Source organism: Cicer arietinum, chromosome 6 (assembly GCF_000331145.2).
Source record: "Cicer arietinum cultivar CDC Frontier isolate Library 1 chromosome 6, Cicar.CDCFrontier_v2.0, whole genome shotgun sequence".
In the NCBI taxonomy this organism is placed as follows: Eukaryota; Viridiplantae; Streptophyta; class Magnoliopsida; order Fabales; family Fabaceae; genus Cicer; species Cicer arietinum.
In genome coordinates, this window is record NC_021165.2 from 46,838,812 (window position 1) to 46,865,073 (window position 26,262).

At 33.3% G+C, this 26,262-nt stretch overlaps 1 protein-coding gene and 1 long non-coding RNA gene across 3 annotated transcripts in view; both read left to right on the top strand.

Annotated features, from left to right (window-relative positions):
* LOC105852439 (uncharacterized) overlaps positions 1-16,001 on the top strand; it is a 41,374-nt gene extending 25,373 nt beyond the window's left edge. The window contains exons 10-14 of the long non-coding RNA XR_012163489.1: positions 237-1,638; positions 2,497-7,861; positions 8,087-9,196; positions 10,109-10,471; positions 14,940-16,001. This is a non-coding gene — a long non-coding RNA (uncharacterized lncRNA). The remainder of the gene's footprint in view (positions 1-236; positions 1,639-2,496; positions 7,862-8,086; positions 9,197-10,108; positions 10,472-14,939) is intronic.
* Positions 16,002-16,053: 52 nt separating this feature from the next.
* LOC113787022 (threonine--tRNA ligase, mitochondrial 1-like) overlaps positions 16,054-26,262 on the top strand; it is an 18,246-nt gene continuing 8,037 nt past the window's right edge. For both annotated transcript variants that reach the window (XM_073369870.1, XM_073369871.1), the window contains exons 1-2: positions 16,054-22,516; positions 24,321-24,832. In XM_073369870.1, the coding sequence (XP_073225971.1) occupies positions 16,065-17,108 (1,044 nt within the window). In that variant the 5' untranslated portion in view covers positions 16,054-16,064 and the 3' untranslated portion in view covers positions 17,109-22,516; positions 24,321-24,832. The remainder of the gene's footprint in view (positions 22,517-24,320; positions 24,833-26,262) is intronic.

Genomic DNA, 26,262 nt, shown 5'->3' on the forward strand with positions numbered 1-26,262 from the left:
ATGTCCATTTCATTTCTTTTCGGTCAATTGCTATCAACCAGACCAGTTTTCTCGATTTACTCTGTTCTGATTTCCACTGATTCCGGTCAGATGCGTCTATTGGTTTGTGTGGTAAGAGTTGGTTGGTGTAATTGAAAAGTTGAGCCTTAGGGGTTTTCTTAGTTCTTATCATTAATACTTGTTTTTTCTTACAAATGCTTGTTCTACATTTGGGTTTTTTATTTGTATTCTTACAGTGCAAAAGTTTACATGATTCTTGAAATTTTGGGAGAAAAAGCACGAAAAAAGATAGAAGAGTAGCATAATTTTGCAAATCATGTTGCATATCATCAGAACAAATAAATTGCCTATGATTGTGTGGTTTGCTATGGAAACCGTGGCATGAAGAAGTTCATTTCACAGACCCTTCGGTAAAAATAGTCATTTTTTTCGTTATATATCTAATATCTAATTGTTTTGGGATATTTGTCCTTTGATGGAGTGCCCTGCTGGTGTTAGATTTTTTGTGTTTCTGTTTCAGCAAGATTATGTAGTATTTGAAGCATACAAGATTCTAGAACCTTTGCCCTCTCGAAGGATGTGGAATTCAGGATAACTTGGTTTGGCACTTTTTTGTACTGTTGATTTGCCATTCCTTTTGTTATCTTTTTTTAGTATATAATTGTCAATTGTGATATGTAAATATAAGAATAAGAGTAAGGACAAAAATAATAATATCATCCCTTACTCAAGTAGTACAAGATCTTTGGTGTAAGGGTGCTGTGAAATTTTGTATAGGAGGACTAGAATCTACAATTGACTGTGTCATTTTGTCAAAGACGTTGTTCTTTAATGGGTGATTTTTCTCCTTGAATTTATTAATTCTGGTATGGTAGTCCTGATATTGTAATTTGGCAATATTGATTAATGTGTTTTTGTTAAAAGTTTGGGGAGGGCTTCGGTATATATGATTCTGAAATACACGTAAATTTCTTTCAAAAGATAATTTGAGACATGCATTCATCTGTTTACAGAAAAAATTGAAGCTTAGTTTATCTAGAGCCGTTTATGATACTTAATGCATGGATTAATTATAGATTTTGATCGTAAGGCATACTAATGAATCGTAAACGTAATTTTCTGCAGCTTGGTGTATGAAAATGACAACGTTTTTCATAGCATGGAGCCTTTGGTTTTGGTTTTGCGATCCCTACTATATTCTTTTGGTACCCTATATTATTATAAATTATGTCCATTTGATTTCTTCTCGGTCAATTCCTATCAACCAGACCAGTTTTCTTAATTTACTCTCTTATGATTTCCACTGTTTCTGGTCAGATGAGTCTATTGGTGTGTGTGGTAAGAGTTGGTTGGTATAATTGAAAAGTTGAGCCTTAGTGGTTTTTCTTAATTCTTATCATTAATACATCTTTTTTCTTACAAATATTTGTTCTACATTTGGGTTTTTGATTTGTATTCTTACAGTGCAAAATTTTACATGATTCTGGAAATTTTGGGAGAAAAACCAAGAAAAAAGATTGAAGAGTAGCATAATTCTGCAAACCATGTTGCATATCATCAGAACAAAGAGATAGCCTATGATTGTGTGGTTTGCTATGGAAAACGTGGCATGAAGAAGTTCAGTTCACATACCCTTCGGTAAAAACAATCATTTTTTCCTTTACGTGTCTAATATCTTACTGTTTAGGGATATTTGTCCTTTGATGGAGTGCCCTGCTGGTATAGGGTTTTTTGTGTTTCTGTTTCAACAAGATTTTGTAGTGTTTGAAGCATACAAGATTCTAGAACCTTTGCCCTCTCGAAGGATGTGGAATTCAGGATAACTTGGTTTGGCACTTTTTTGTACTGTTGATTTGCCATTCCTTTTGTTATCTTTTTTTAGTATATAATTGTCAATTGTGATATGTAAATATAAGAATAAGAGTAAGGACAAAAATAATAATATCATCCCTTACTCAAGTAGTACAAGATCTTTGGTGTAAGGGTGCTGTGAAATTTTGTATAGGAGGACTAGAATCTACAATTGACTGTGTCATTTTGTCAAAGACGTTGTTCTTTAATGGGTGATTTTTCTCCTTGAATTTATTAATTCTGGTATGGTAGTCCTGATATTGTAATTTGGCATGTAGTGTTTGAAGCATACAAGATTCTAGAACCTTTGCCCTCCCCGAGGATGTGGAATTCAGGATAACTTGGTTTGGCACTTTTTTGTATTGTCGATTTGCCATTCCTTTTGTTATCATTTTTTAGTATATTATTGTCCATTGTGATATACAACAATACGAATAAGAGTAAGGACAAAAATAATAATATCATCCCTCAAGTTGTACAAATTTTTTGGTGTATGGGTGCTATGAAATTTTGTATAGGAGGACTAGAATCTACAGTTGATTGTGTCATATTGTCAAAGTCGTTGTTCTTTCATTTAGTTGTCTCTACTTTGGACTAAATTGTTCACGTGTTTGTCCTTTAATCTTCTTGTGTGGGTATCACAAGGAGGATGTAGAGTGAAAGCCATGGCGGCGATTATCAAAAAGAGAGCCTATGAATGTATCATTGGATGTGAAAGCTGTTGCAGTCATTTTAAGGACATCCTTTAAGTCTTTGGATTTGGTGGGTGATTTTTCTCCTTGAATTTATTAATTCTGGAATGGGTATCCTGATATTGTAATTTGGCAATATTGATTAATGTGTTTTTTATTAAAAGTTTAAGGAGGCCTTCAATATATATGATTCTAAAATAGATGTGCATTTCTTTCAAAAGATAATTTGAGACGTGCGTTCATCTGTTTACAGAAAGAATTGAAGCTTAGTTCATCTAGAGCCTTTTTTGATACTTAATGCATGGATTAGTTACAGACTTTGATCGTAAGGCGTACTAATGAATCGTAAACTTAATTTTCTGCAGCTTGATGTATGAAAATGACAATGTTGTTCATAGCATCGAGGCTTCAGATTTGAATTTGAGATCCCTACTATATTGTTTTGGTTTCAGTATTTCTGTATTGATTCGGAGAGAATTTTTTTCTAATTGTTATTTCCCTGTTTGGTGTTGCTGGAGAAGTAAAGCAGAATTCCTTCTGGTTCTATCGTACTATTTGATCTTTATTTTTCTTTGGTTTTTTCACAAATAGTCTATATAATTTTACTGTACATATTTCAAAAATATTTTTCACAAATATTTTAATTGTACATAAAAACGGTCATTTTGTATTTACATCTCTAATATCTTATTGTTTTGGGATATTTGTCTTTTGATGGAGTGCCATGGAGTTTCGGATTTTTTGTGTTGTTGTTTCAGCAAGATTTTAGAGTATTGAAGCATACAAGATTCTTGAGTGTACCTTTTCACTCATCGAGGATGTGGAAGTAAGAATAACTTGGTTTGACATTTTTGTTGTTCTGATGATTTGCCACTTCCTTTGTAATATGTTTTTTCTATGTTCTTTCAATTGTGATACTTAAGAGTAAGGTTAAGAATAATAGTATTATCTCGTTGTACATAACTCCTTCTGGTATAGGGTAAAGTCTAATTTTGCATTGGAGCATTGGAATCTACAATAGGTACATGAACTCCTTTTGGTATAGGGGTAAAGCTTTATTTTGCATAAGAGATTTGGAATTTACAATTGATTGTGTCCTCACAGTTGTCGTTCTTTCATTTTGCGATCTCTACTTTGACTATGTAATTTTCATGTTTTTTGTCTTTCAAGAATAATTTAAGACATGCATTTATCTGTTTTGCAGTGAGTTGAAGTTTAGATATCTAGAACGTTGAACCTTGTTGGATGGATAAGAAAGGGAAAGCCCTAGATAAATCAAATTTCTTTAGAGTCATTATAATTGTTATTTCTGGATGTTGATCCCAAAACATAAAAATGAATTGTGAACTTATTTTTCTGCAGTGTGGTTTGTCAATACGATAACCTTCTTCGAAGTATCGAGCCTTGAGTTTTGATTGAGTGATCTCTAGTATTATCTTTTTGTTTCAGTATTTCCTTATCGATTCTAAAAGCATTTATTTCTAATTGTTATTCCCCTTTTGATTTTGCAGGGGTTGTAATATGTGAAACACACAATTTATGTGTTTTGCAGTGGGTGGAAGTTTAGATATCTAGAACGTTGAGCCTTGTTGGATGATAAGGAAGGGAAAGCCCTAGATAAATCAAATTTCTACAAAGTCATTATTATTGTTATTTCTGGATGTTGATCGCGGAACATACAAATGAATTGTGAACTTATTTTTCTTCAGTGTGGTTTGTCAATATGATAACCTTCTTCGAAGTATCGAGCCTTGAGTTTTGATTGAGTGATCTCGAGTATTATCTTTTTGTTTTAGTATTTCCTTATCGATTCTGAAAGCATTTATTTCTAATTGTTATTCCCCTTTTGATTTTGCAGGGGTGCTAATATGTGAAACACACAATATCTTCTGGTCCTATCTTACTGGTTTATATTTTCTATTTTCCCTATTTTCTCCCTGGTTATTTTGGTTTCCCGGTTGAGGTTTTATTTGGAGTTTGATGTTCTTTTTTTAATTATATCTGCTGTTATTATTGAGTTGTTAGATCTTTGTTTGTTTGCTCTTCTAATTATTCGTTTACGTCAATGTCAATTGTGATACACAAGAATAATCAATGTATGCTCTTAAAAAGGAAGACAATTGTGATTCTCAATAGATTGGATAAGATGGAGAACTGCTCCAGATATAATAATCAAATTTCTTCAGTTAGTCGTTTTTCATTTTTTAATTTCTGGCTTTGATCAGAAGAAAAAAGATTATAATTGTGAGAATATTTTTCTGCAGCGCGATTTTTGAAACTAATAATCTTCTACATGGAGTGTGTTTTGATGTTTGATTTCGGGATCTCTGGTAAATTTTTAGGTTTTCAATAATTCTCTGTCAATCAATTCTAAAAGCGTATTTTGGTTGATTTGGTGTTTCGTTTTTGGTGTTACAGGATAGTTAAATCTATGAACATGTTGTTCCTTTTGTTTCTATCTTGCTTTTGTATGATCTTTCATGTAATGTATTTTGGTGATTTTCTGTTTTCTTGATTCTGAGTTTTGATTTGGCTCTGGATTTCATCGCTGTACACGTGGAATTGAAATAAGAACTTTGTTTTTGCAGTATACTTTGTTTCGACACATTAACATTCTGCGTAAAGTACCGAGCCTCAGTTTTAATTTGGTACTCCATACTATATTATTATAAATTATGTCCATTTCATTTCTTCTCGGTCAATTGCTATCAACCAGATCAGTTTTCTCAATTTACTCTGTTCTGATTTCCACTGTTTTCGGTCAAATGGGTCTATTGGTTTGTGTGGTAAGAGTTGGTTGGTGTAATTGAAAAGTTGAGCCTTAGGGGTTATCTTTGTTCTTAGCATTAATACTTCTTTTTTCTTACAAATGTTTGTTCTACATTTGGATTTTTGATTTGTATTCTTATAGTGCAAAAGTTTACATGATTTTGGAAATTTTGGGAGAAAAAGCACGAAAAAAGATAGAAGAGTAGAATAATTCTGCAAACCATGTTGCATATTATCAGAACAAATAGATAGCCTATGATTGTGTGGTTTGCTATGGAAACTGTGGGAAGAAGTAGTTCAGTTCACAGACCCTTGGGTAAAAATAGTCATTTTTTTCGTTACATATCTAATATCTAATTGTTTTGGGATATTCTTCCTTTGATGGAGTGCCCTGCTGGTGTAAGATTTTTTGTGTTTCTGTTTCAGCAAGATTATATAGTATTTGAAGCATACAAGATTCTAGAACCTTTGCCCTCCCCAAGGATGTGGAATTCAGCATAACTTGGTTTGGCACTTTTTTGTACTGTTGATTTGCCATTCCTTTTGTTATCTTTTTTTAGTATATAATTGTCAATTGTGATATGTAAATATAAGAATAAGAGTAAGGACAAAAATAATAATATCATCCCTCACTCAAGTAGTACAAGATCTTTGGTGTAGGGGGGTGCTGTGAAATTTGGTATAGGAGGACTAGAATCTACAATTGACTGTGTCATTTTGTCAAAGACGTTGTTCTTTAATTTGGTTGTCTCTACTTTTGACTCAATTGTTCATGTTTTTCTCCTTTAATCATCGTGTTTGGGTATCACGAGGAGGATGTAGAGTGAAAGTGATGGCAGAGATTATCAACAAGAGAGTCTATTAATGTATCATTGGATGTGAAAGCTATTGCAGACATTTTAAGGACATGCTTTAAGCATTTGGATTTAGTGGGTGATTTTTCTCCTTGAATTTATTAATTCTGGAATAGTAGTCTTGATATTGTAATTTGGCAATATTGATTCTGAAATACATGTAAATTTCTTTCAAAAGATAATTTGAGACATTCATTCATCTGTTTACAGAAAAAATTGAAGCTCAATATATCTAGAGCCGTTTATGATACTTAATGCATGGATTAATTATAGATTTTGATCGTAAGGCATACTAATGAATCGTAAACGTATTTTTCTACAGCTTGGTGTATGAAAATGACAACGTTTTTCATAGCATGGAGCCTTCGGTTTTTATTTTGTGATCCCTACTATATTCTTTTGGTTTCAGTATTTCCGTATTGATTCGGAGATAATTTTTTTCTAATTGTTATTTCCCTGTTTGGTGTTGCTGGAGAACTAATATGTGAAAAGCACAATTCCTTCTGGTTCTATCTTACTGTTTGATCTTTATTATTCTCACTCTTTTCTCCTTAGTTATTTTGGTTTCCTGAATGAGGTTTTATTTATGTTCTTGCTGGTTTTGAGTTTGAAGTTTGCTTTTATTACTACGATTATTGTATTTGCTATTATTATTGAGTTTTTGGGGCTTTGATTGTTTGCTCTTCATATTCTTCTTTTATGTCAATTTTTTGAATTTGAATTTTTTTCTTCGTTTGATTGTTTATATAGTTTTTGGTTATAATTATGCATTCGAAAATTGAGACGTTTTTTAGCTAGCTGATTCCTCAATATCAACAATGTTTTGTGTGTCTCAATACTACAGTTAAGATGGAGAATGACCCCAGATAGAAAATCAAACTTCTAAAATTAGTCGTTCTTCATTTATTTTTAATTTTGCCTTGATCAGTAGAAATAAGAATATGATTGTGTGCATGTTTTTTGCATCCTGGTTTGTCAATTTGATAACCTTCTTTTTGGAGTGGAGCCTTCATTTTTTATTTGGTAATCTCTAGTATATGCTTTTTGTTTTCAATGATTCTTTATCTATGCTGAAAGTGTATTTTTTTTAATTTGTTATTTTTCTCTTTGGTGTTGCAAGCTAGGTAATCTATGAACATGTGATTCCTTTTGGTTCTATCTTCCTCTTGTTTGATCTTTCATGTTTGGTATTTTGATTATTTTCTGGTTTCTTTACTCCATTATGATTTTAATTGTTTCAGGTTTCAGGTAAGATAAGTCTATTGGTGTGTGGTAGGAGTTGATAGTTATAATTGAAAAGTTGAGCTTTAAAGGTTGTCTTATCATTAATACTGCTTTTTCCATACAAATGTTCTATATTTGAGTTTTTAATTGTATTATGACAGTGCAAAAGCTAACACAGTAATGTAAAATTGGGAGAACTTGGTGAGTCTGTCATCTTTTTTCTTGGTTTTTTGTGCATTTATTTGTCACAACATATTTTCCCCGTACATGTATCATTTTGGTGTTACATGGGTTTGATGTGAAGTATTTTCTTTCTTTGTCACTCACCACCTTTTTATTTCTCCCTCTGATGTAGAGAAATTGGAGATGAGTTCCTTTCTGCTTTGTACAATAATGTCATGATGGCCGATCATATATTTTCTAGGCTTTAATTGCGGCAACCACACTTCTCGATTCCTTTGCGATTAGCCGGTAAGATTATACACTTCTTTCTTCTATGAGTTATTCGTTTATTATTTATGATTCTGAAGTGCATGTACATTTCTTTCAAAGATAATTTGAGACATGTGTTCATTTGTTAAATAGAAAGAGTTGATGTTTGGACATTTAGAGTCTTTTTTGATACTATGCATGGATTAGAAAAAAGAAAACCGCCAGATAAATCAAACTTCTTCATTGAGACATTTTTATTTACAGATTTTGATCTTAAGGATAGGGATTGCGACATCTTTGGTGTTAGTATCAAGTTCAATCGGATATAACTTTGAATGTAATGTGGGATGTGAAGGCATTGGCAGACATACATTATCATGGATGTGAAGCCTTTTGGATAAAATTTTTAATTGTATCGAAATGTAATTTTTGTTGAATTAAGTAGTTGTGCTTATATGATATGGTGTTCGTAATATTTATTTTTGTGTTTATCGACAAATGCTTTATAGTATTTATGATTCTGCCAAACTTTGTGTAGGATATCGATTTTGGAGTATACTTCCTAGCTTTGGAAACATCTGTGATTTACTTTCTTTTACTTCTTCCAAGAATATGACTGTTTCCCATACTGAAATCCTTTTTTTTTTCATCACGTTTTTACAAGAAGTTTAATTTTTTTTCGTTATAATTTATATTTAATTAATTTTGATCTAAAGAATTTTGAACCCAATTTATTGCTGTTTTGTAGTGTTTTAATATTTGAATATTTTCTTAGATTGTAATTTTTTGATCAAGGCATGACTTGAATGTAAAAATTTGAATATTTTCTTAGTTTGTAATTTTCAAAAACAATATGTATAAATATATGTTGTTTTTAGCATTTATAAATTGTATTCGTTGTAGTATTCTAAGGTTTGAAATCTTTCACTTAGAAAAGAAACTTAGAGCATGACTAAGGAAGCAACAAATTGAGGTTAGCTTCCATTTATTTATATGTACTTATTTTATATGTCCACGAAAATGATGATGAAACATAAAAAGCGAATCCAAACTAAGTTACAAAATACTATACATGAAGTCTTTTTTCTTTGATAAATGGATGTCTTTCTAATTGAATTTTTGAAAGAGTTAATTTAGTTTCTTTTATAATATTTTAATTGCTATGTCTGTTTTTAGAAGTCTCTTTAATGACGGGTGACAACTTAAGCCAAATTATATTTGTAGATTGTTGATCAATAATTAATATATATTTAGAGAAATTGGAGATGAGTTCCTTTCTGCTTTGTACAATAATGTCATGATGACCGTTCATATATTTCCTAGGCGTTAATTGCGGCAACCACACTTCTCGATTCCTTTGCAAAAGATTAGCCAGTAAGATTTTCAACCTCTTTCTTCAATGAGTAATTCATTTCATATTTTTATTTATGTGCTTTGATTGCCAGACTTACAAATTGAATTATGAACTGGTTTTTATGTAGTGTGCGAAGCATATTTTTCTTCTAATAAATTCAATTCATTTAAATATTTCTTTATTGATTTTGTCAGCATATTTTTCTTGATTTTGGTTTAATCTTTGTTGTTGCAGGTTAAATTCCTTCTAGTTATATCTTTTGCTGGTTTGATCTTCTTATTTTGTATTCTTATTCTTTTTTGGTTGTTGATTTTGGGGCTTGATTTGGTTCTTGTTGGTTTCGATATGTGGCTATTATTTAGATTTTAACAGTTTTTTCTTTTATTATTTTAATGATTTGTAGCTATTATTTAGATTTTAATTCACTGTTCTTCCCATTCCACTTTAGGTCAGTTATTTGGATAATTTTCTTCGGTTGATCATGTTTAGTGTCATTAGGCTGGACTTTTGATGTTTGTAAGGTGTTGTTGAGTCTCGTTTTGGGAAACTAGATACATGATTATTAGTTTTTAACTCGTTAAATATAGTCAATCTTATTTCTTCATTGAATTTATTGATATTTTGATTTTAATTTCTAGCTTGATTGCCAAACATTGAATTGAAATATGGACCTGTTTTCTGCAGTGCAGTGGATCAAGTCTCAAGTTTGTTTTGGCTGGGATTGTGAATTATTTTCATTTCATTTCTTTTTTGGAGTTAGACTGTCTAGTTTTTTGATTATGTTACATATGAGATATGTCTGTTGATGTGGAGTGAGGATTACAACTGAAAGGTTTTGGCTTAGGGTTTCTTTACCCATAAATGCTCATTTTTCATACAACTTTGTTTATTTATTTTTTTAAATTTTGGTTTTCAAACCTGTAATCTGGCAGTGCGGAAGTTCATACTATTATGGAGAGATGAGAAAGATTTGTGAGCCTTTCCTATTAATTGCTGCTCGAGAACATGGTTTGGAGGATTATGTTACTCTTCTTAATTTTTCTTAGGTTTTTTCACAAATAGTCAATGTAATTTTACTGTACATATTTCAAAAATATTTTTCACAAATATTTCAATTGTACATAAACGGTCATTTTGTATTTTCATATCTAATATCTTATTGTTTTGGGATATTTGTCCTTTGATGGAGTGCCATGGGGTTTCAGATTTTTGTTGTTGCTAGTTCAGCAAGATTCTAGAGTATTGAAGCATACAAGATTCTAGAGGGTACATTTTCACTAATGGAGGATGTGGAAGTAAGAATAACTTGGTTTGGTATTTTTTTTGTTCTGATGTGTTGAAAATATATTTATATTTATTACATATCATGTAAATAGAGATAATATCTTCCATATTTATTTTTGTATTTATTGCCTTGAGCCTATATAAAACAGACTCCGTTGTGTAGTTCAGACACACGGTTTCACCATATGTCTCTCTCATTTTCTCTTATTCAACATGGTATCTAGAGCCTATTAAGAGAGACAACCCTATACCGTGATTACCTCGGGACCCACTGTCCTTCGGTGAGATTTTTTTTTTCGGTAAACCGTGTCTCATTTCCGGTTTACCCTTTCTTTGTCGCTTTTCGTTCATTTTTTTTTTTCCAGCAAATCAGTCAACTGTTCATCGCGCGCACTATTCATCGCGCGGTACTGTTCATCGGGAAAAAAAAAAACCATATTCCGCCACTGTTTCGCTGCTGGTTTTTAGGTAACTACTTATTGATTATGGCTACTTATAAAGATTTTCTTCGGTGGAGAGAGTATTGTCAGAACTCGAGTTCCGTTGTTTCCGCCGCACAAAGTGGTAATTCACCTGTTTGCATCTCACCTTCTCATAGCCCATGGATTCTCGATTCTGGTGTATCTGATCACATTACTGGTAATAAGACTCTTTTCTCCTCTCTCACAACATCTGATTATTTACCTAAGATAGTCTCAGCCAATGGTTCCCAAACACAGTCTCAAGGGATTGACACTGTCCAAATCCTCCCTACTCTGTTAGTTAAATTTGTCCTTTATGTACCTGGATGCCCATTTAATTTAATTTCTATTAGTCGATTGACTCGTTCTCATGACTGTGTTGTCACATTTACTAATTGCAATGTTACTTTGCAAGACCGAATATCAGGACGACAAATTGGTGTCGGATGTGAGTCTAATGGTCTTTATTATCTCTCAAACCCATCAACAGCGTGCCCTACCACATATTCTCCTCTTACTATACATGCTCAGTTAGGTCATCCGAGTCTTCCCAAACTTCAACAATTAGTACCTAATCTAACCAAAATATCTAGCTTAAATTGTGAGTCGTGTCAATTAGGGAAACACACTCGTAGTCATTTCACTGATCGAGCTAATAAACGAGCTTCCTCCCCATTTGCTTTAGTTCACTCAGATGTTTGGGGTCCCTCTCGTACTATTTCCACACTTGAGTCTAGATATTTTGTTACCTTTATCGATGATTTTTCCCGTTGTACGTGGTTATTTTTAATGAAAAATAGGTCTGAATTATTTTCTATTTTTGAACAATTTTATAAGGAAATTAAAACTCAATTTGGTGTATCCATTCGCACTTTGCGCAGTGATAATGCCCGTGAATATTTGTCCCATCAATTTCAAAATTTTATGACCTCTAACGGCATTCTTCATCAAACATCTTGTGCTCATACACCTCAACAAAATGGGGTAGCCGAACGCAAAAATCGGCACCTTATTGAAACCACTCGTACTCTCCTTCTTCATGGTAATGTACCATCTCGCTTTTGGGGCGATGCTGTTCTAACGGCGTGCTATCTTATAAATCGCATGCCTTCGTCTGCTCTTGATAACAAAGTCCCTCACTCGATCCTCTTTCCTGGTACCCCTCTTCACTCACTTCCTCCTCGGGTCTTCGGATCTACATGTTTTGTCCACAATCTCACTCCTGGTCTTGACAAACTTTCAGCTCGATCATTAAAATGTGTCTTTCTGGGTTATCATCGGTCCCAAAAAGGTTATCGTTGTTATTCTCCTACTCTTCGACGATATCTCATATCGGCTGATGTCACATTTTTTGAGTCTGTTACATACTATGAGTCGCTTCCTGATCCTTTGTCTGCAACTATTCCTCTGGACCTACCAAAGTCTATTTCACCTTCTCTTTTACCATTAGAGCCTATTACGTATGCCCCACCTGAGACACCTCCTGTGGCCCCTCCCACTGTCCCACTTGAGACTCCTCTTGTTGATCCTCCAACTGTACAACCTCTTCAGACATATCGTCGTCGTCAACCACCATCGGTTGTACATGTCCCTACACCTGTTCTTGATACCGAGGTCATTCCTGACGCTCCTTCACCGCCACCTCCTTCTTTATCGGATCCGACCCTTGATATTCCTATTGCTATTCGTAAAGGTATACGTCCTACTCGTAACCCATCCCCTCATTACATTGGCTTGAGTTACCATCGTCTTTCTCCTTTGCATTATACTTGTTTGTCTTCCCTGTCTTCTGTTTCTATTCCTAAATCTCCAGGTGAAGCTTTATCTCACCCAGAGTGGAGACAAGCAATGATTGACGAGATGTGTGCACTTAAGAGTAGTGGTACATGGGAATTGGTTCCTTTACCGTCTGGAAAGTCTTTAGTAGGTTGTCGTTGGCTTTATACGGTGAAAGTTGGTCTTGATGGTAAGATTGATCGTTTTAAAGCTCGTTTGGTAGCAAAAGGGTACACTCAAGTTTTTGGCCTCGATTACAGTGATACTTTCTCCCCTGTGACTAAGATGGCCTCTGTTTGACTACTCCTCTCTATTGCAGCCATCAGACATTGGTCTCTACATCAACTTGACATTAAAAATGCTTTTTTGCATGGTGACCTTGAAGAAGAAGTGTATATGGAGCAACCACCTGGGTTTGTTGCTCAGGGGGAGTCCTCTACCATGGTTTGTCGACTTCAGAGGTCTCTCTATGGTCTTAAACAGTCTCCTCGAGCTTGGTTTGGTAGATTTAGCACAGTAGTGCAACAATTTGGCATGATTCGAAGTGAAGCTGATCATTCTCTTTTTTATCGCCACTCAACCCAATGGTTCATTTACTTGATTGTCTATGTAGATGATATTGTCATAACTGGTAGTGATCAACATGGCATACTCCAATTGAAACAAAATTTATCTCATCAGTTTCAAACTAAAGATCTTGGCAAGCTCCTCTACTTCTTGGGTATTGAGGTAGCCCAATCTAAGGATGACTTAGTAATTTCACAAAGAAAATATGCTATGGATATTCTTGAAGAGACATGTTTGTTGAATGCCAAATCGGTTGACACTCCTATGGATCCAAACGTCAAACTTCTACCTAATCATGGGGAGCCATTTTTAGATTCAGGGAGATACACAAGATTGGTTGGTAAATTAAACTACCTCACAGTCACCCGTCCAGACATTTCTTTTGCAGTCAGTATGGTAAGTCAATTCTTAAATTCTCCTTGTCAAGAACACTGGGATGCTGTGATACGAATTTTGAAATACATTAAAGGTGCTCCAGGAAAAGGTCTAATTTATGAAAACAGAGGACATACTCAGATAGTTGGTTATTCAGATGTCGATTGGGCAGGCTCACCCATTGATAGGCGATCCACTTCTGGGTATTGTGTACTTGTTGGAGGAAACTTAATATCTTTGAAGAGTAAGAAACAAAGTGTAGTTGCAAGATCTAGCGCTGAAGCTGAATACATGGCTATGGCATTAGTGACCCGTGAGCTCATTTGGTTGAAACAGTTACTCAAAGAGCTTCAATTTGAAGAGGCAACACAAATGACATTAATATGTGATAATCAAGCAGCATTGCACATTGCCTCTAATCCAGTTTTTCATGAGAGGACCAAACATATTGAGATAAATTGTCACTTTGTAAGGGAGAAGATCGAATCAGGCGACATCACCACTAGTTTTGTTAATTCCAATGATCAATTGGCAGATGTATTCACTAAGTCTCTAAGAGGTCCTCGAATCAATTATATATGTAACAAGCTTGGTGCATATGATTTATATGCTCCAGCTTGAAGGGGAGTGTTGAAAATATATTTATATTTATTACATATCATGTAAATAGAGATAATATCTTCCATATTTATTTTTGTATTTATTGCCTTGAGCCTATATAAAACAGACTCCGTTGTGTAGTTCAGACACACGGTTTCACCATATGTCTCTCTCATTTTCTCTTATTCAACATGATGATTTTCCACTTCCTTTGTTATATGTTTTTTTTTTTATGTTCTTGTCAATTGTGATAATTAAGAGTAAGGTTAAGAATAATTTTATTATCTCTAGTTGTACATAACTCCTTCTGGTATAGGGTAAAGTCTAATTTTGCGTTAGAGCACTGGAATCTACAATTGGTACATGAACTCCTTATGGTATAGGGGTAAAGCCTTATTTTGCATATGGGCTCTGGAATCTACAATTGGTTGTGTCCTCACAGTTGTCGTTCTTTCATTTGGCGATCTCTACTTTGACTATGTAATTTTCATGTTTCTTTGTCTTTCAAGGATAATTTAAGACATGCATTTATGTGTTTTGAAGTGAGTTGAAGTTTGGATATCTAGAACGTTAGCTTTGTTGGATGGATAAGAAAGGGAAATACCTAGATAAATCAAATTTCTTCAGAGTCATTATAATTGTTATTTATGGATGTTGATTGCAAAACATACTAATGAATTGTTGACTTATTTTTCTGCAGTGTGATTTGTCAATATGATAACCTTCTTCGAAGTATCGAGCCTTGAGTTTTGATTCGGTGATCTCTAGTTTTATCTTTTTGTTTCAGTATTTCCATATCGATTCTGAAAGCATTTATTTCTAATTGTTATTCCCCTTTTGATTTTGCAGTGGTGGTAATATGTGAAACACACAATTCCTTCTGATCCTATCCTACTGGTTGATATTTTCTATTTTCCCTCTTTTCTCCCTGGTTATTTTGGTTTCCCGGTTGAGGTTTTCTTCGGAGTTTGCTGTTCTTATTTTAGTTATAACTGCTGCTATTATCGAGTTGTTAGATCTTTGTTTGTTCGCTCTTCTAATTCTTCTTTACGTCAATGTCAATTGTGGTACATTAGAATAATCAAGGTACGCTCTTAAAAAGGAAGACAATTGTGATCCTCAATAGAATGGATAAGTCGGAGAACTTCTCCACATATAATAATCAAATTTCTTCAGTTAGTCGTTCTTCATTTTTTAACTTCTGGCTTTGATCAGAAGAAAAAAGAATATAATTGTGAGAATGTAAGAATATTAAAAAATATCTTATAATATCTTTTTTATTATATTAGAGTATCTTCAGTTATTTTCTATAATAAATTTATAATCATAGAGAATCTTAGAATATCTCTCTTTATTATTATGATTTATTCCTAATTTAGGATTGAGTCTATGTTTCTCTATAAATAAAGATTATTATTGCGTCTTTTGTAATCAAGTTAGCATAAAGGTATTATCAATAATATTCAAACCCTTATTATTTTTTCTCCTTTTTTTCTCTAAAATCCCAAAACTTCAACATGGTATCTAGAGCCTATTTCGATCCTCCTTGAGCGATCTCATTTTTATTCCGCTGCTGAGTTTCCACCAATTAGGGAATATAATCATAGTTTCTCTTTTCTAACATTCCAACATTCGTTGAGATTTTTTTCCCGATAAACCGTGTCTCAATTCCGATTTACCCATTATGTGTAGCTTTTCGTTTATTTTCAACAGACCAGTTGCAATATTGTTCACCGTGCGGTATTGTTCACCGCAAAAAAAAAAAAAACCTTCCTCCGCCGCCACTGCTCGTTTCTATTTGTATTCATAAAGCGCCGCCGCCGCCATGGTTGTTCACGCAAAGGATGAACCCTACCTACCCACCTCAATCCCTAAGAGCGTCCGTATATTCGAATGGATTCAGGAGGAGCAACAGATTTGCCTGCTTTCCCCATATATAGATGTGATTAAGGTACTGCTTCCTGATGGAAACGTGAAGGAAGGAAAAAAATGGCAAACTACTCATTTGGACATTGCTCGTGAAATCTCAAAGAATTTGACCAATAATGCTCTTATTGCTAAGGTTAATTGTGTTCTTTGGGATATGACTCGTCCTCTTGAAGAGGATTCTCAACTTCAGATCTTTAGGTTTGATAATGATGAAGGACATGACACTCTTTGGCATTCTAGTGCTCACATTCTTGGCCAGTCACATGAGACGGAGTATGGATGCAAGATTTTCATTGGACCGTGTACTACAAGAGGAGAAGGATTCTATTCTGATGTTTTTTGTGGCGACTCGAGATTGAATGATGATCACTTTAAACTAATTAAGGCTAGGGCGTTGAAGGCTGTTGCGAAAAAACAACCCTTTCAACAATTTGTGATAACTCTCGTTGAAGCGAGGGAGTGTGTTGCTGGTATGGCGAGGAAGATGTCGCATTTTACTAGCAGGTTGTTTGCGATTCTTATGAAAATGCTTTTGGATATTGAGGATGATCCAACTTGGCACACTGCGGAGCTTGAGGATGAAGATGCTAGTGAAACTAGCAATTATAGTGTTGGACAGGAATGTTTGGATAGGTTATCTATATCTTTGGGAAGAAATCCGATTGTTCCTGTTGCTTCTGAACAATTACTTGCATATTTGGCTACACCTGAGTGGCAAAAACGTCTTGCTGCATTGATTGCACTTGCTCAGATAGCTGAAGGATGCTCAAAGGTCATGATAAAGAATTTGGAGCAAGTGGTGACTATGGTATTGAATTCATCTCCTGATCAGCATCCTCATGTAAGGTTGGCAGCTATTAATGCAATTGGTAGGCAATTGTCTACTGATTTGGGTCCATATTTGCATGTTCAATATCATCAGGGGTGTTTCCAGCCCTAGCTGCTGCGATGGATGATTTTCAGAATCCTCGTGTAGAGATTCATGCTGCTTCAACTCTGCTCAACTTCAGCGAGAATTGTACACATGATATTTTAACACCATACTTGGATGGAATAGTTTGCAACCTGCCTGTACTTCTTCAGAATGGTAAACAAATGGTGTAAGAGGGAGCTTTAACTGCTTTGACATCAGTTGTTGATTCATCTCAGGATCACTTTAAAAAATACTATGATGTTGTCATACCATACCTGAAGGCTATATGGTTAATGCAATTGATAAGTCGACTTCTAGAGGATCAAAAGTATCTGGTTTGACAATCGTTTACAACGTGACCTTTCTTGGTTTGTGTTGCCTCGGTTCGACAATCGTTTACGACGCGACCTTTCTCGGTTTGAATTTTGATCAATGAAAATATGTGAACTGGTTCAAAAAGCCATTATCTCTCCTGTTTTGGACGCGCTTTCTCCCTCTGTTTATCGATCATGGCTTCATTTTGTTAGAGTCGCGCTGCTTCTTCTTTGGTGTTTGTCATGCAATTTAGTTCTTACTAATAGATTATATTAATGGCTTTTATTCCTACCGACGATCATTCTGGTGGTGTCCCTTTTCCCACATATGAATCATATTAGTGATGACTTCTTCCTCCGTTGATGGTTATTCTAACAGTGTCTTTTATTTTCATGACTTACTTTATCTTGGCAATTTGTCCCAGATGCACGGGCCTTGCCTTTCTCTCTTCGAAGCACGCCCCTCTCCTTGAAGCAGATCCAAGTTTAAATATTTTGAGTCTCCATTATTATTGGTTTGGAGCTTCCAAATGCAGTTTTTTAGAAGAACGGAAATTGCTTTGTCCAATTGCCTGTCATGAATTCTCTCAAGCTGATGATCAATCAGGCTATCTGACTAGGCTATATTAATAGCAATTCTCTCCAACTTCACATGCATCCCTGAGTTGCCTCTCCATCTTTTTAATTATTTTGTGGAGCAAAACATTGTTTTCTTGTAGCAAGCTAAAGCTTAGTAAGCTTTAGCTTGAGGGGGAGTGTTAGAATATTAAAAAATATCTTATAATATCTTTTATATTATATTAGAGTATCTTGAGTTATTTTCTATGATCAATTTATAATCATAGAGAATCTTAGAATATCTCTCTTTATTATTATGATTTATTCCTAATTTAGGATTGAGTCTATGTTTCTCTATAAATAGAGATTATTATTGAGTCTTTTGTAATCAAGTTAGCATAAAACTATTATCAATAATATTCAAACCCTTATTATTTTCTCTCCTCTTTTTCTCTAAAATCCCACAACTTCAACAGAGAATATTTTTCTGCAGCGCGATTTGTCAAACTAATAATGTTCTACATGGAGTGTGCTTTGATGTTTGATTTGGAGATCTGTAGTCAATTTTTTATGTTTTCAATAATTCTCTGTTAATCAATTCTAAAAGCGTATTTTGGTTGATTTGTTGTTGTCTTTTTGGTGTTACAGGATAGTTAAATCTATGAACATGTTATTCCTTTTGTTGCTATCTTGATTTTGTATGATCTTTCATGTGTTGTATTTTGATTATTTTCTGTTTTCTTGATTCTGAGTTTTGATTTTGCTCTGGATTTCATCGCCGTACACGTGGAATTGAAATATGAACTTTGTTTTTGCAGTATAGTTTGTTTCGACACATTTACATTATGTGTAGAGTATCGAGCCTCAGTTTTAATTTGGTACCCCATACTATATTATTATAAATTATGCCCATTTCATTTCTTCTCGGTCAATTGCTGTCAACCAGACCAGTTTTCTCGATTTACTCTGTTATGATTTTCACTGTTTCTGGTCAGATGAGTCTCTTGGTTTGTGTGGTAAGAGTTGGTTGGTATAATTGAAAAGTTGAGCCTTAGGGGTTTTCTTAGTTCTAATCATTAATACTTCTTTTTTCTTACAAATGTTTATTCTACATTTGGGTTTTTGATTTGTATTCTTATAATGCAAAAATTTACATGATTCTGGAAAATTTTGGAGAAAAACCAAGAAAGAAGATTGAAGAGTAGCACAATTCTGCAAACCATGTTGCATATCATCAGAACAAAGAGATAGCCTATGATTGTGTGGTTTACTATGGAAACCGTGGCATGAAGAATGTTAGTTCACATACCCTTCTGTAAAAACAGTCATTTTTTTCTTTACATATCTAATATCTTATTGTTTTGGGATATTTGTCCTTTGATGGAGTGTCCTGCTGGTGTTGGATTTTTTGTGTTTCTGTTTCAACAAGATTATGTAGTACTTGAAGCATACAAGATTCTAGAACCTTTGCCCTCCCTGAGGATGTGGAATTCAGGATAATTTGGTTTGGTACTTTTTTGTACTGTCGATTTGCCATTCCTTTTGTTATCTTTTTTAGTATATTATTGTCAACTGTGATTGTTGAAGTTGTTAGATTTTAGAGAAAAAGATGAGAGAAAATAATAAGGGTTTGAATATTATTGATAATAGTTTTATAATGACTTGATTACAAAAGACTCAATACTAATCTCTATTTATAGTGAAACATGGACTCAATCCTAAATTAGGAATAAATCATAATAATAATGAGAGATATTATAAGATATCTTTGTGAGTATAAATTGATCCTAGGGAATAACTCAAGATACTCTAATATAATTTAATAGATATTATAAGATATTTTCTAATATTCTAACACTCCCCCTCAAGCTAAAGCTTATAAGTTTTAGCTTGTTACAAGAGAATAATGTTTTGCTCTGCAAAATAATGAAAAGGATGGAAAAGCAACTCAGGGATGTAGGTGAAGTCAGAGAGAATTGCTATAAATATAGCCTAGCCAGATAGTCGATATGATCATCAGCCTGAGAGAAATTCATGGCAAGCAATTGAACAAAGCAAGATCCGTTCTTCTAAAAACTGCATTTGGAAATTTCAAATAAGTAATATTGGAGAGGCGTACTTCAAGGAGAGAAAGATAATGCCAGTACCTCTGGGACAAAGATGGGGCCAGTGCATTTGGGACAAATTGCCATGCTAAAGTGTGAGTCATGAAAATAAAAGACATTGTCAGAATGACCATCAATGGAAAAAAAAGTCGTCACTAAAATGATTCATCTGTGGAAAAAGGGACACCACCATAATGATCGTCAGTGGGATTAGATGTAATTGAACTAAATTGTATGACAAACACCAAAGAGGAAGCAGCGTGACTTTAATGAAACGAAGCCATGCATAGAGGCACATGAGCGCGCGTGGAGCAACTTTTGACCTAAAAATATCCGGGTTGTGTAGATTGGGAGATTTCCGCACACAATGGAAGTGGTTGTGTCAGAAATTTTTTCCAGCAGCAGCATCAGTAGGGATAAAAATATAATATAATAGATATTAAAATATATTCTAATAGTGATATATAAATATAAGAATAAGTGTAAGGATAAAAATAATAATATCATCCCTAAAGTGGTACATGATCTTTGATGTAGGGGTGCAGACAAATTTTGTATAGGAGGACTAGAATCTACAATTGACTGTGTCATATTGTCAAAGTCGTTGTTCTTTCATTAGGTTGTCTCTACTTTTGACTAAATTGTTCGCGTTTTTGTCTTTTGATCATCATGTGTGGTTACCACGAGGAGGATGTAGAGTGAAAACGATGACAAAGATTATCAAAAAGAGAGCCTATTAATGTATCATTGGGTGTGAAAGCTGTTGCAGACATTTTTAGGACATGCTTTAAGCCTTTGGATTTAGTAGGTGATTTTTCTCCTTGAATTTATTAATTCTGGAATGGTTGTCCTAATATTGTAATTTGGCAATATTGATTAATGTGTTTTTTATTAAAAGTTTAAGGAGGGCTTCAGTATATATGATTCTGAAATACATGTACATTTCTTTCAAAAGATAATTTGAGACATGTGTTCATCTGTTTATAGAAAGAATTGAAGCTTAGTTCATCTAGAGCTGTTTTTGATACTTAATGCATGGATTAATTACAAATTTTGATCGTAAGGCATACTAATGAATCATAAACTTAATTTTCTGCTGCTTGGTGTATGAAAATGACAACGTTCTTCATAGCATCGAGCCTTCAGTTTTGATTTTGTGATCCCTACTATGTTCTTTGGTTTCAGTATTTCCATATTGATTCAGAGAGAATTTTTTTCTAATTGTTATTTCCCTGTTTGGTGCTGCTGGAGAAGATGTGAAACACACAATTCCTTCTGGTTCTATATTATGTTTGGTCTTTATTATTCTCACTCTTTTCTCCTTGGTTATTTTGGTTTCCTGAATGAGGTTTTATTTATGTTCTTGCTGGTTTTGAGCTTGAAGTTTGCTTTTATTACTATGATTATTGTATTTGCTGTTATTATTGAGTTTTTGGGCTTGGATTGTTTGATCTTTCAATTCTTCTTTTATGTCTATTTTTTGAATTTGAATTTTTTTCTTCGTTTGATTGTTTATATAGTTTTTGGATATAATTATGCATTCGAAGATCGAGACGTTTTTCAGCTTGCTTATTCCTCGATATCTACAATGTTTTGTGATTCTCAATACTACAGTTAAGACAAAGAATGACTCCAGATAGAAAATCAAACTTCTAAAATTAGTTGTTCTGGATTTATTTTTAATTTTGCTTTGATAAGTAGAAATAAGAATATGATTGTGCACATGTTTTTTGCATCCTGGTTTATCAATTTGATAACTTTCTTTTTGGAGTAGAGCCTTCATTTTTTATTTGGTAATCTCTAGTATATGCTTTTTGTTTTCAATAACTCTTTATCTATGCTGAAAGTGTATTTTTTTTATTTGTTATTTTCTCTTTGGAGTTGCAAGCTAGGTAATCTATGAAAATGTGATTCCTTTTAGTTCTATCTTCCTCTTATTTGATCTTTCATGTTCTGTATTCTAATTATTTTCTGGTCTCTATTATGATTTTCACTGTTTCAGGTAAGATAATTCTATTGGTGTGTGGTAAGAGTTGGTAGTTATAATTGAAAAGTTGAGCTTTAACGGTTGTCTTACCTTTAATACTACTTTTTCTGTACAAATGTTTGTTCTACAATTGGGTTTTTGATTGTATTATGACAGTGCAAAAGCTTACACAGTTAAGAAAAAATTGGGATGACTTGGTGACCCTGTCATCTTTTTTCTTGGTTTTTTGTGCATCTATTTATCACAACATATTTCCTCTGTACATGTATCATTTTGGTGTTACATGGGTTTGATGTGAAGTATATTCCTTCTTTGTCACCCACCACCTTTTTAGTTCTTCCTCTGATGTAGAGAAATTGAAGATGAGTTCCTTTCTGTTTTGTATAATAATGTCCTGATGGCCGTTCATATATTTCCTAGGCTTTAATTGCGGCAACCACACTTCTCGATTCCTTTGCTTAAGATTAGCTGGTAAGATTATCAACCTCTTTCTTCTATGAGTTATTCGTTTATTATTTATGATGCTGAAGTGCATGTAGATTTCTTTCAAAGATAATTTGAGACATGTGTTCATCTGTTTGATAGAAAGAGTTGATGTTTGGACATTTAGAGCCTTTTTTGATACTATGCATGGATTAGAAAAAGGAAAATCGCCAGATAAATCAAACTTCTTTATTGAGACATTATTTTTATTTACAGATTTTAATCTTAAGGATAGGGATTGCGACATCTTTGGTGTTAGTATCAAGTTCAATCGGATATAACTTTGAATGTAATGTGGGATGTGAAGGCATTGGCAGATATACATTATCATGGATGTGAAGCCTTTAGGATAAAACTTGTCATTGTATCGAAATGTAATTTTAGTTGAATGAAATAGTTGTGCTTATATGATGTGGTGTTGGTAATATTTATTTTTGTGTTTAACAAGATAAGAAATACTTTAATATTTAAGATTCTGCCAAACATTGGGTAGGATATCGATTTTGGAGTATACTTCCTAGCTTTGGAAACATCTGTGCTTTACTTTCTTTTACATCTTCCAAGAATATGACTGTTTCCCACACTGAAATCCTTTTTTTTTTCTTCACAGTTTTTACAAGAAGTTTAAATTTTTTTCGTTATAATTTATATTTAATTAATTTTGATCAAAAGAATTTTGAACCCAATTTTTTGCTGTTTTGTAATGTTTAACAAAGTTCTTCAAGGCATGACTTGAATGTAAAAATTTGAATATTTTCTTAGTTTCTAATTTACAAATAATATGTATAAATGTAAGTAGTTTTTAGCATTTATAAATTGTATTGAGCATGACTAAGGAAGCAAGAAATTGAGGTTAGGTTCCAAAGTAAGTTACAATTTAGAATACATAAAGTCTTTTTTCTTTGATAAAATATGTCTATCTAATTGAACTTTTTAATGAGTTAATTTAGTTTCTCTTATGATATGTTAATTGCTATGTCTGTTTTTAGAAGTCTCTTTAATGACTGGTGACAACTTAAGTCAAATTATATTTGTAGATTGTTGATCAATAAATAATATATATTTAGAGAAATTGGAAATGAGTTCCTTTCTGCTTTGTACAATAATGTCATGATGACCGTTCATATATTTCCTAAGTGTAAATTGCGGTAACCACACTTCTCGATTCCTTTGCAAAAGATTAGCCAGTAAGATTATCAACCTCTTTCTTCAATGAGTTATTCATTTATTATTTTTATTTATGTGCTTTGATCGCCAGACATACAAATTGAATTATGAACCTATTTTTCTGCAGTGTGCGTAGCATATTTTTCTTCTAATAAATTCTATTCATTTAAATATTTCTTTATTGATTTTGTCAACATATTTTTCTTTATTTTGGTTTAATCTTTGTTGTTGCAGGTTCAATTCCTTATGGTTATATCTTTCGCTGGTTTGATCTTAGATTTTAATTCATTGTTCTTCCCATTCCACTTTTGCGTCAGTTATTTGAATTATTTTCTTCGGTTGATAATGTTTAGTGTCAGTAGGCTGAACTTCTGATGTTTGTAAGGTGTTGTAAAGATGTTTTGCGAAACTTGATACATGATTATCAGTTTTTAACTCGTGGTTAAATATAGTCAATATTATTTTTTCATTGAAATTTATTATTATTTTGAATTTAATTTCTGGCTTGATTGCCGCACGTTGAGTTGAAATATGAACATGTTTTCTGCAGTGTAGTGTATCAAGTCTCAGGTTTGTTTTGGCTGGGATTGTGAATTATTTTCATTTCATTTCTTTTATGTTACAGGTGAGATATGTCTGTTGATGTGGAGTGAGGGTTACAACTGAAAGGTTTTGGCTTAGGGTTTCTTTACCTATCAATGCTCATTTTTTCTTAACCAGAATACGACTTTTTTTATTTATTTTTTTAAATTTTGGTTTTTAAACATGTAATATGGCACTGTGGAAGTTCATACTATTATGGAGAGATTGAGAAAGATTTGAGCCTTTCCAATTAATTGATGTTCGACAACATGGTTTGGAGGATTATGTTACTCTTCTTTGTTTTTCTTGGGTTTTTTCACAAATAGTCAATGTAATTTTACTCTACATATTTCAAAAATGTTTTTCACAAATATTTCAATTGTACATGAAAACGATCATTTTGTATTTACATATCTAATATCTTATTGTTTTGGTATATTTTTCCTTTGATGGAGTGCCATGGGGATTTTTTGTGTTGCTGTTTTAGCAAGATTCTAGAGTATTGAAGCATACGAGATTCTAGAGTGTACCTTTTCACTCATCGAGGATGTGGAAGTAAGAATAACTTGGTTTGGTATTTTTTTTTTGTTCTGATGATTTTCCACTTCCTTTGTTATTGTTTTTTTCTATGTTCTTGTCAATTGTGATACTTAAGAGTAAGGTTAAGAATAATAGGATTATCTCTAGTTGTACATAACTCCTTTTGATATAGGGTAAAGTCTAATTTTGCATTGGAGCACTGGAATCTACAATTGGTACATGAACTCCTTCTGGTATAGGGGTAAAACCTTATTTTTCATAGGAGCTCTGTAATCTACAATTGGTTGTGTCCTCACAGTTTTCGTTCTTTCATTTGGCGATGTCTACTTTGACTATGTAATTTTCATGTTTCTTTGTGTCAAGAATTAGAGTAAAAATATATTTCTTGAATGAATTATATTGGTAATACATCAGATATATATATATATATATATATATATATATATATATATATATACTAGATTACTTAACAACCAAATCCTATTAGTACACATATATATTTAATTCCCTATTATTACTCCTATTCAACTGAATCCCTACATTGAGGAATATTAAATAGGACATATTTTGACACTCCTCCTCAAGCTGGTGAATAAATGTTCTCCATTCCCAGTTTGGATACAATTTTTTCAAAGTTGCTGCTGTTTAGCCCTTTAGTTAGAAGATCTGCAAGGTTGTCTTGGGATGAGACATATGGAGTGCAAATTAAGCCACTGTCGAGTTTTTCTTTGATGAATTGTCTATCGACTTCAATATGCTTGGTTCTATCATGTTGCACTGGATTATGTGCTATGCTAATAGCAGATTTATTATCACAATAGAGTTTCAATGGTTTATCCCACTTTATCTTCAGGTCCTCCAAAATGATCTTCAACCATAGTAATTCACATATTCCTTGTGCTATAGCCCTAAATTCTGCTTCAGCACTGAATCTGGATACCACACTTTATTTCTTACTCTTCCAAGTCACAAGATTCCCACATAGAAAAGTGCAATATCCCGTGGTTGATCTCCTATATATAATTGACCCTGCATAGTCAGCATCAGTATATGCTTCCAGACTCACATTTCCATTTCGTTTGAACAAAATTCCTCTTCCTGGGGTCCCTTTCAAATATTGCACAATTCTGTGTGCAGCTTGCAAATGTACCTCCTTTGGTTGATGCATGAATTGACTAACTAGGCTTATAGCAAATGCAATATCAAATCTAGTATGTGACAGATATATGATCTTCCAACTAATCTTTGGTACATTTCCTTGTCAACTGCAATGTCTTCTTCTGCATTTCCCAAATGTAAATTTGGATCAATTGGTGTACTAGCTGGCTTGCATGCTATCTTGCCTGTTTCCTGCAGAAGATATGTAATATATTTTTGTTGGGATATATAAAAATCCATTTCATAGAGTGAACCACTTCAATTCCCAAGAAATACTTCAATTTTCC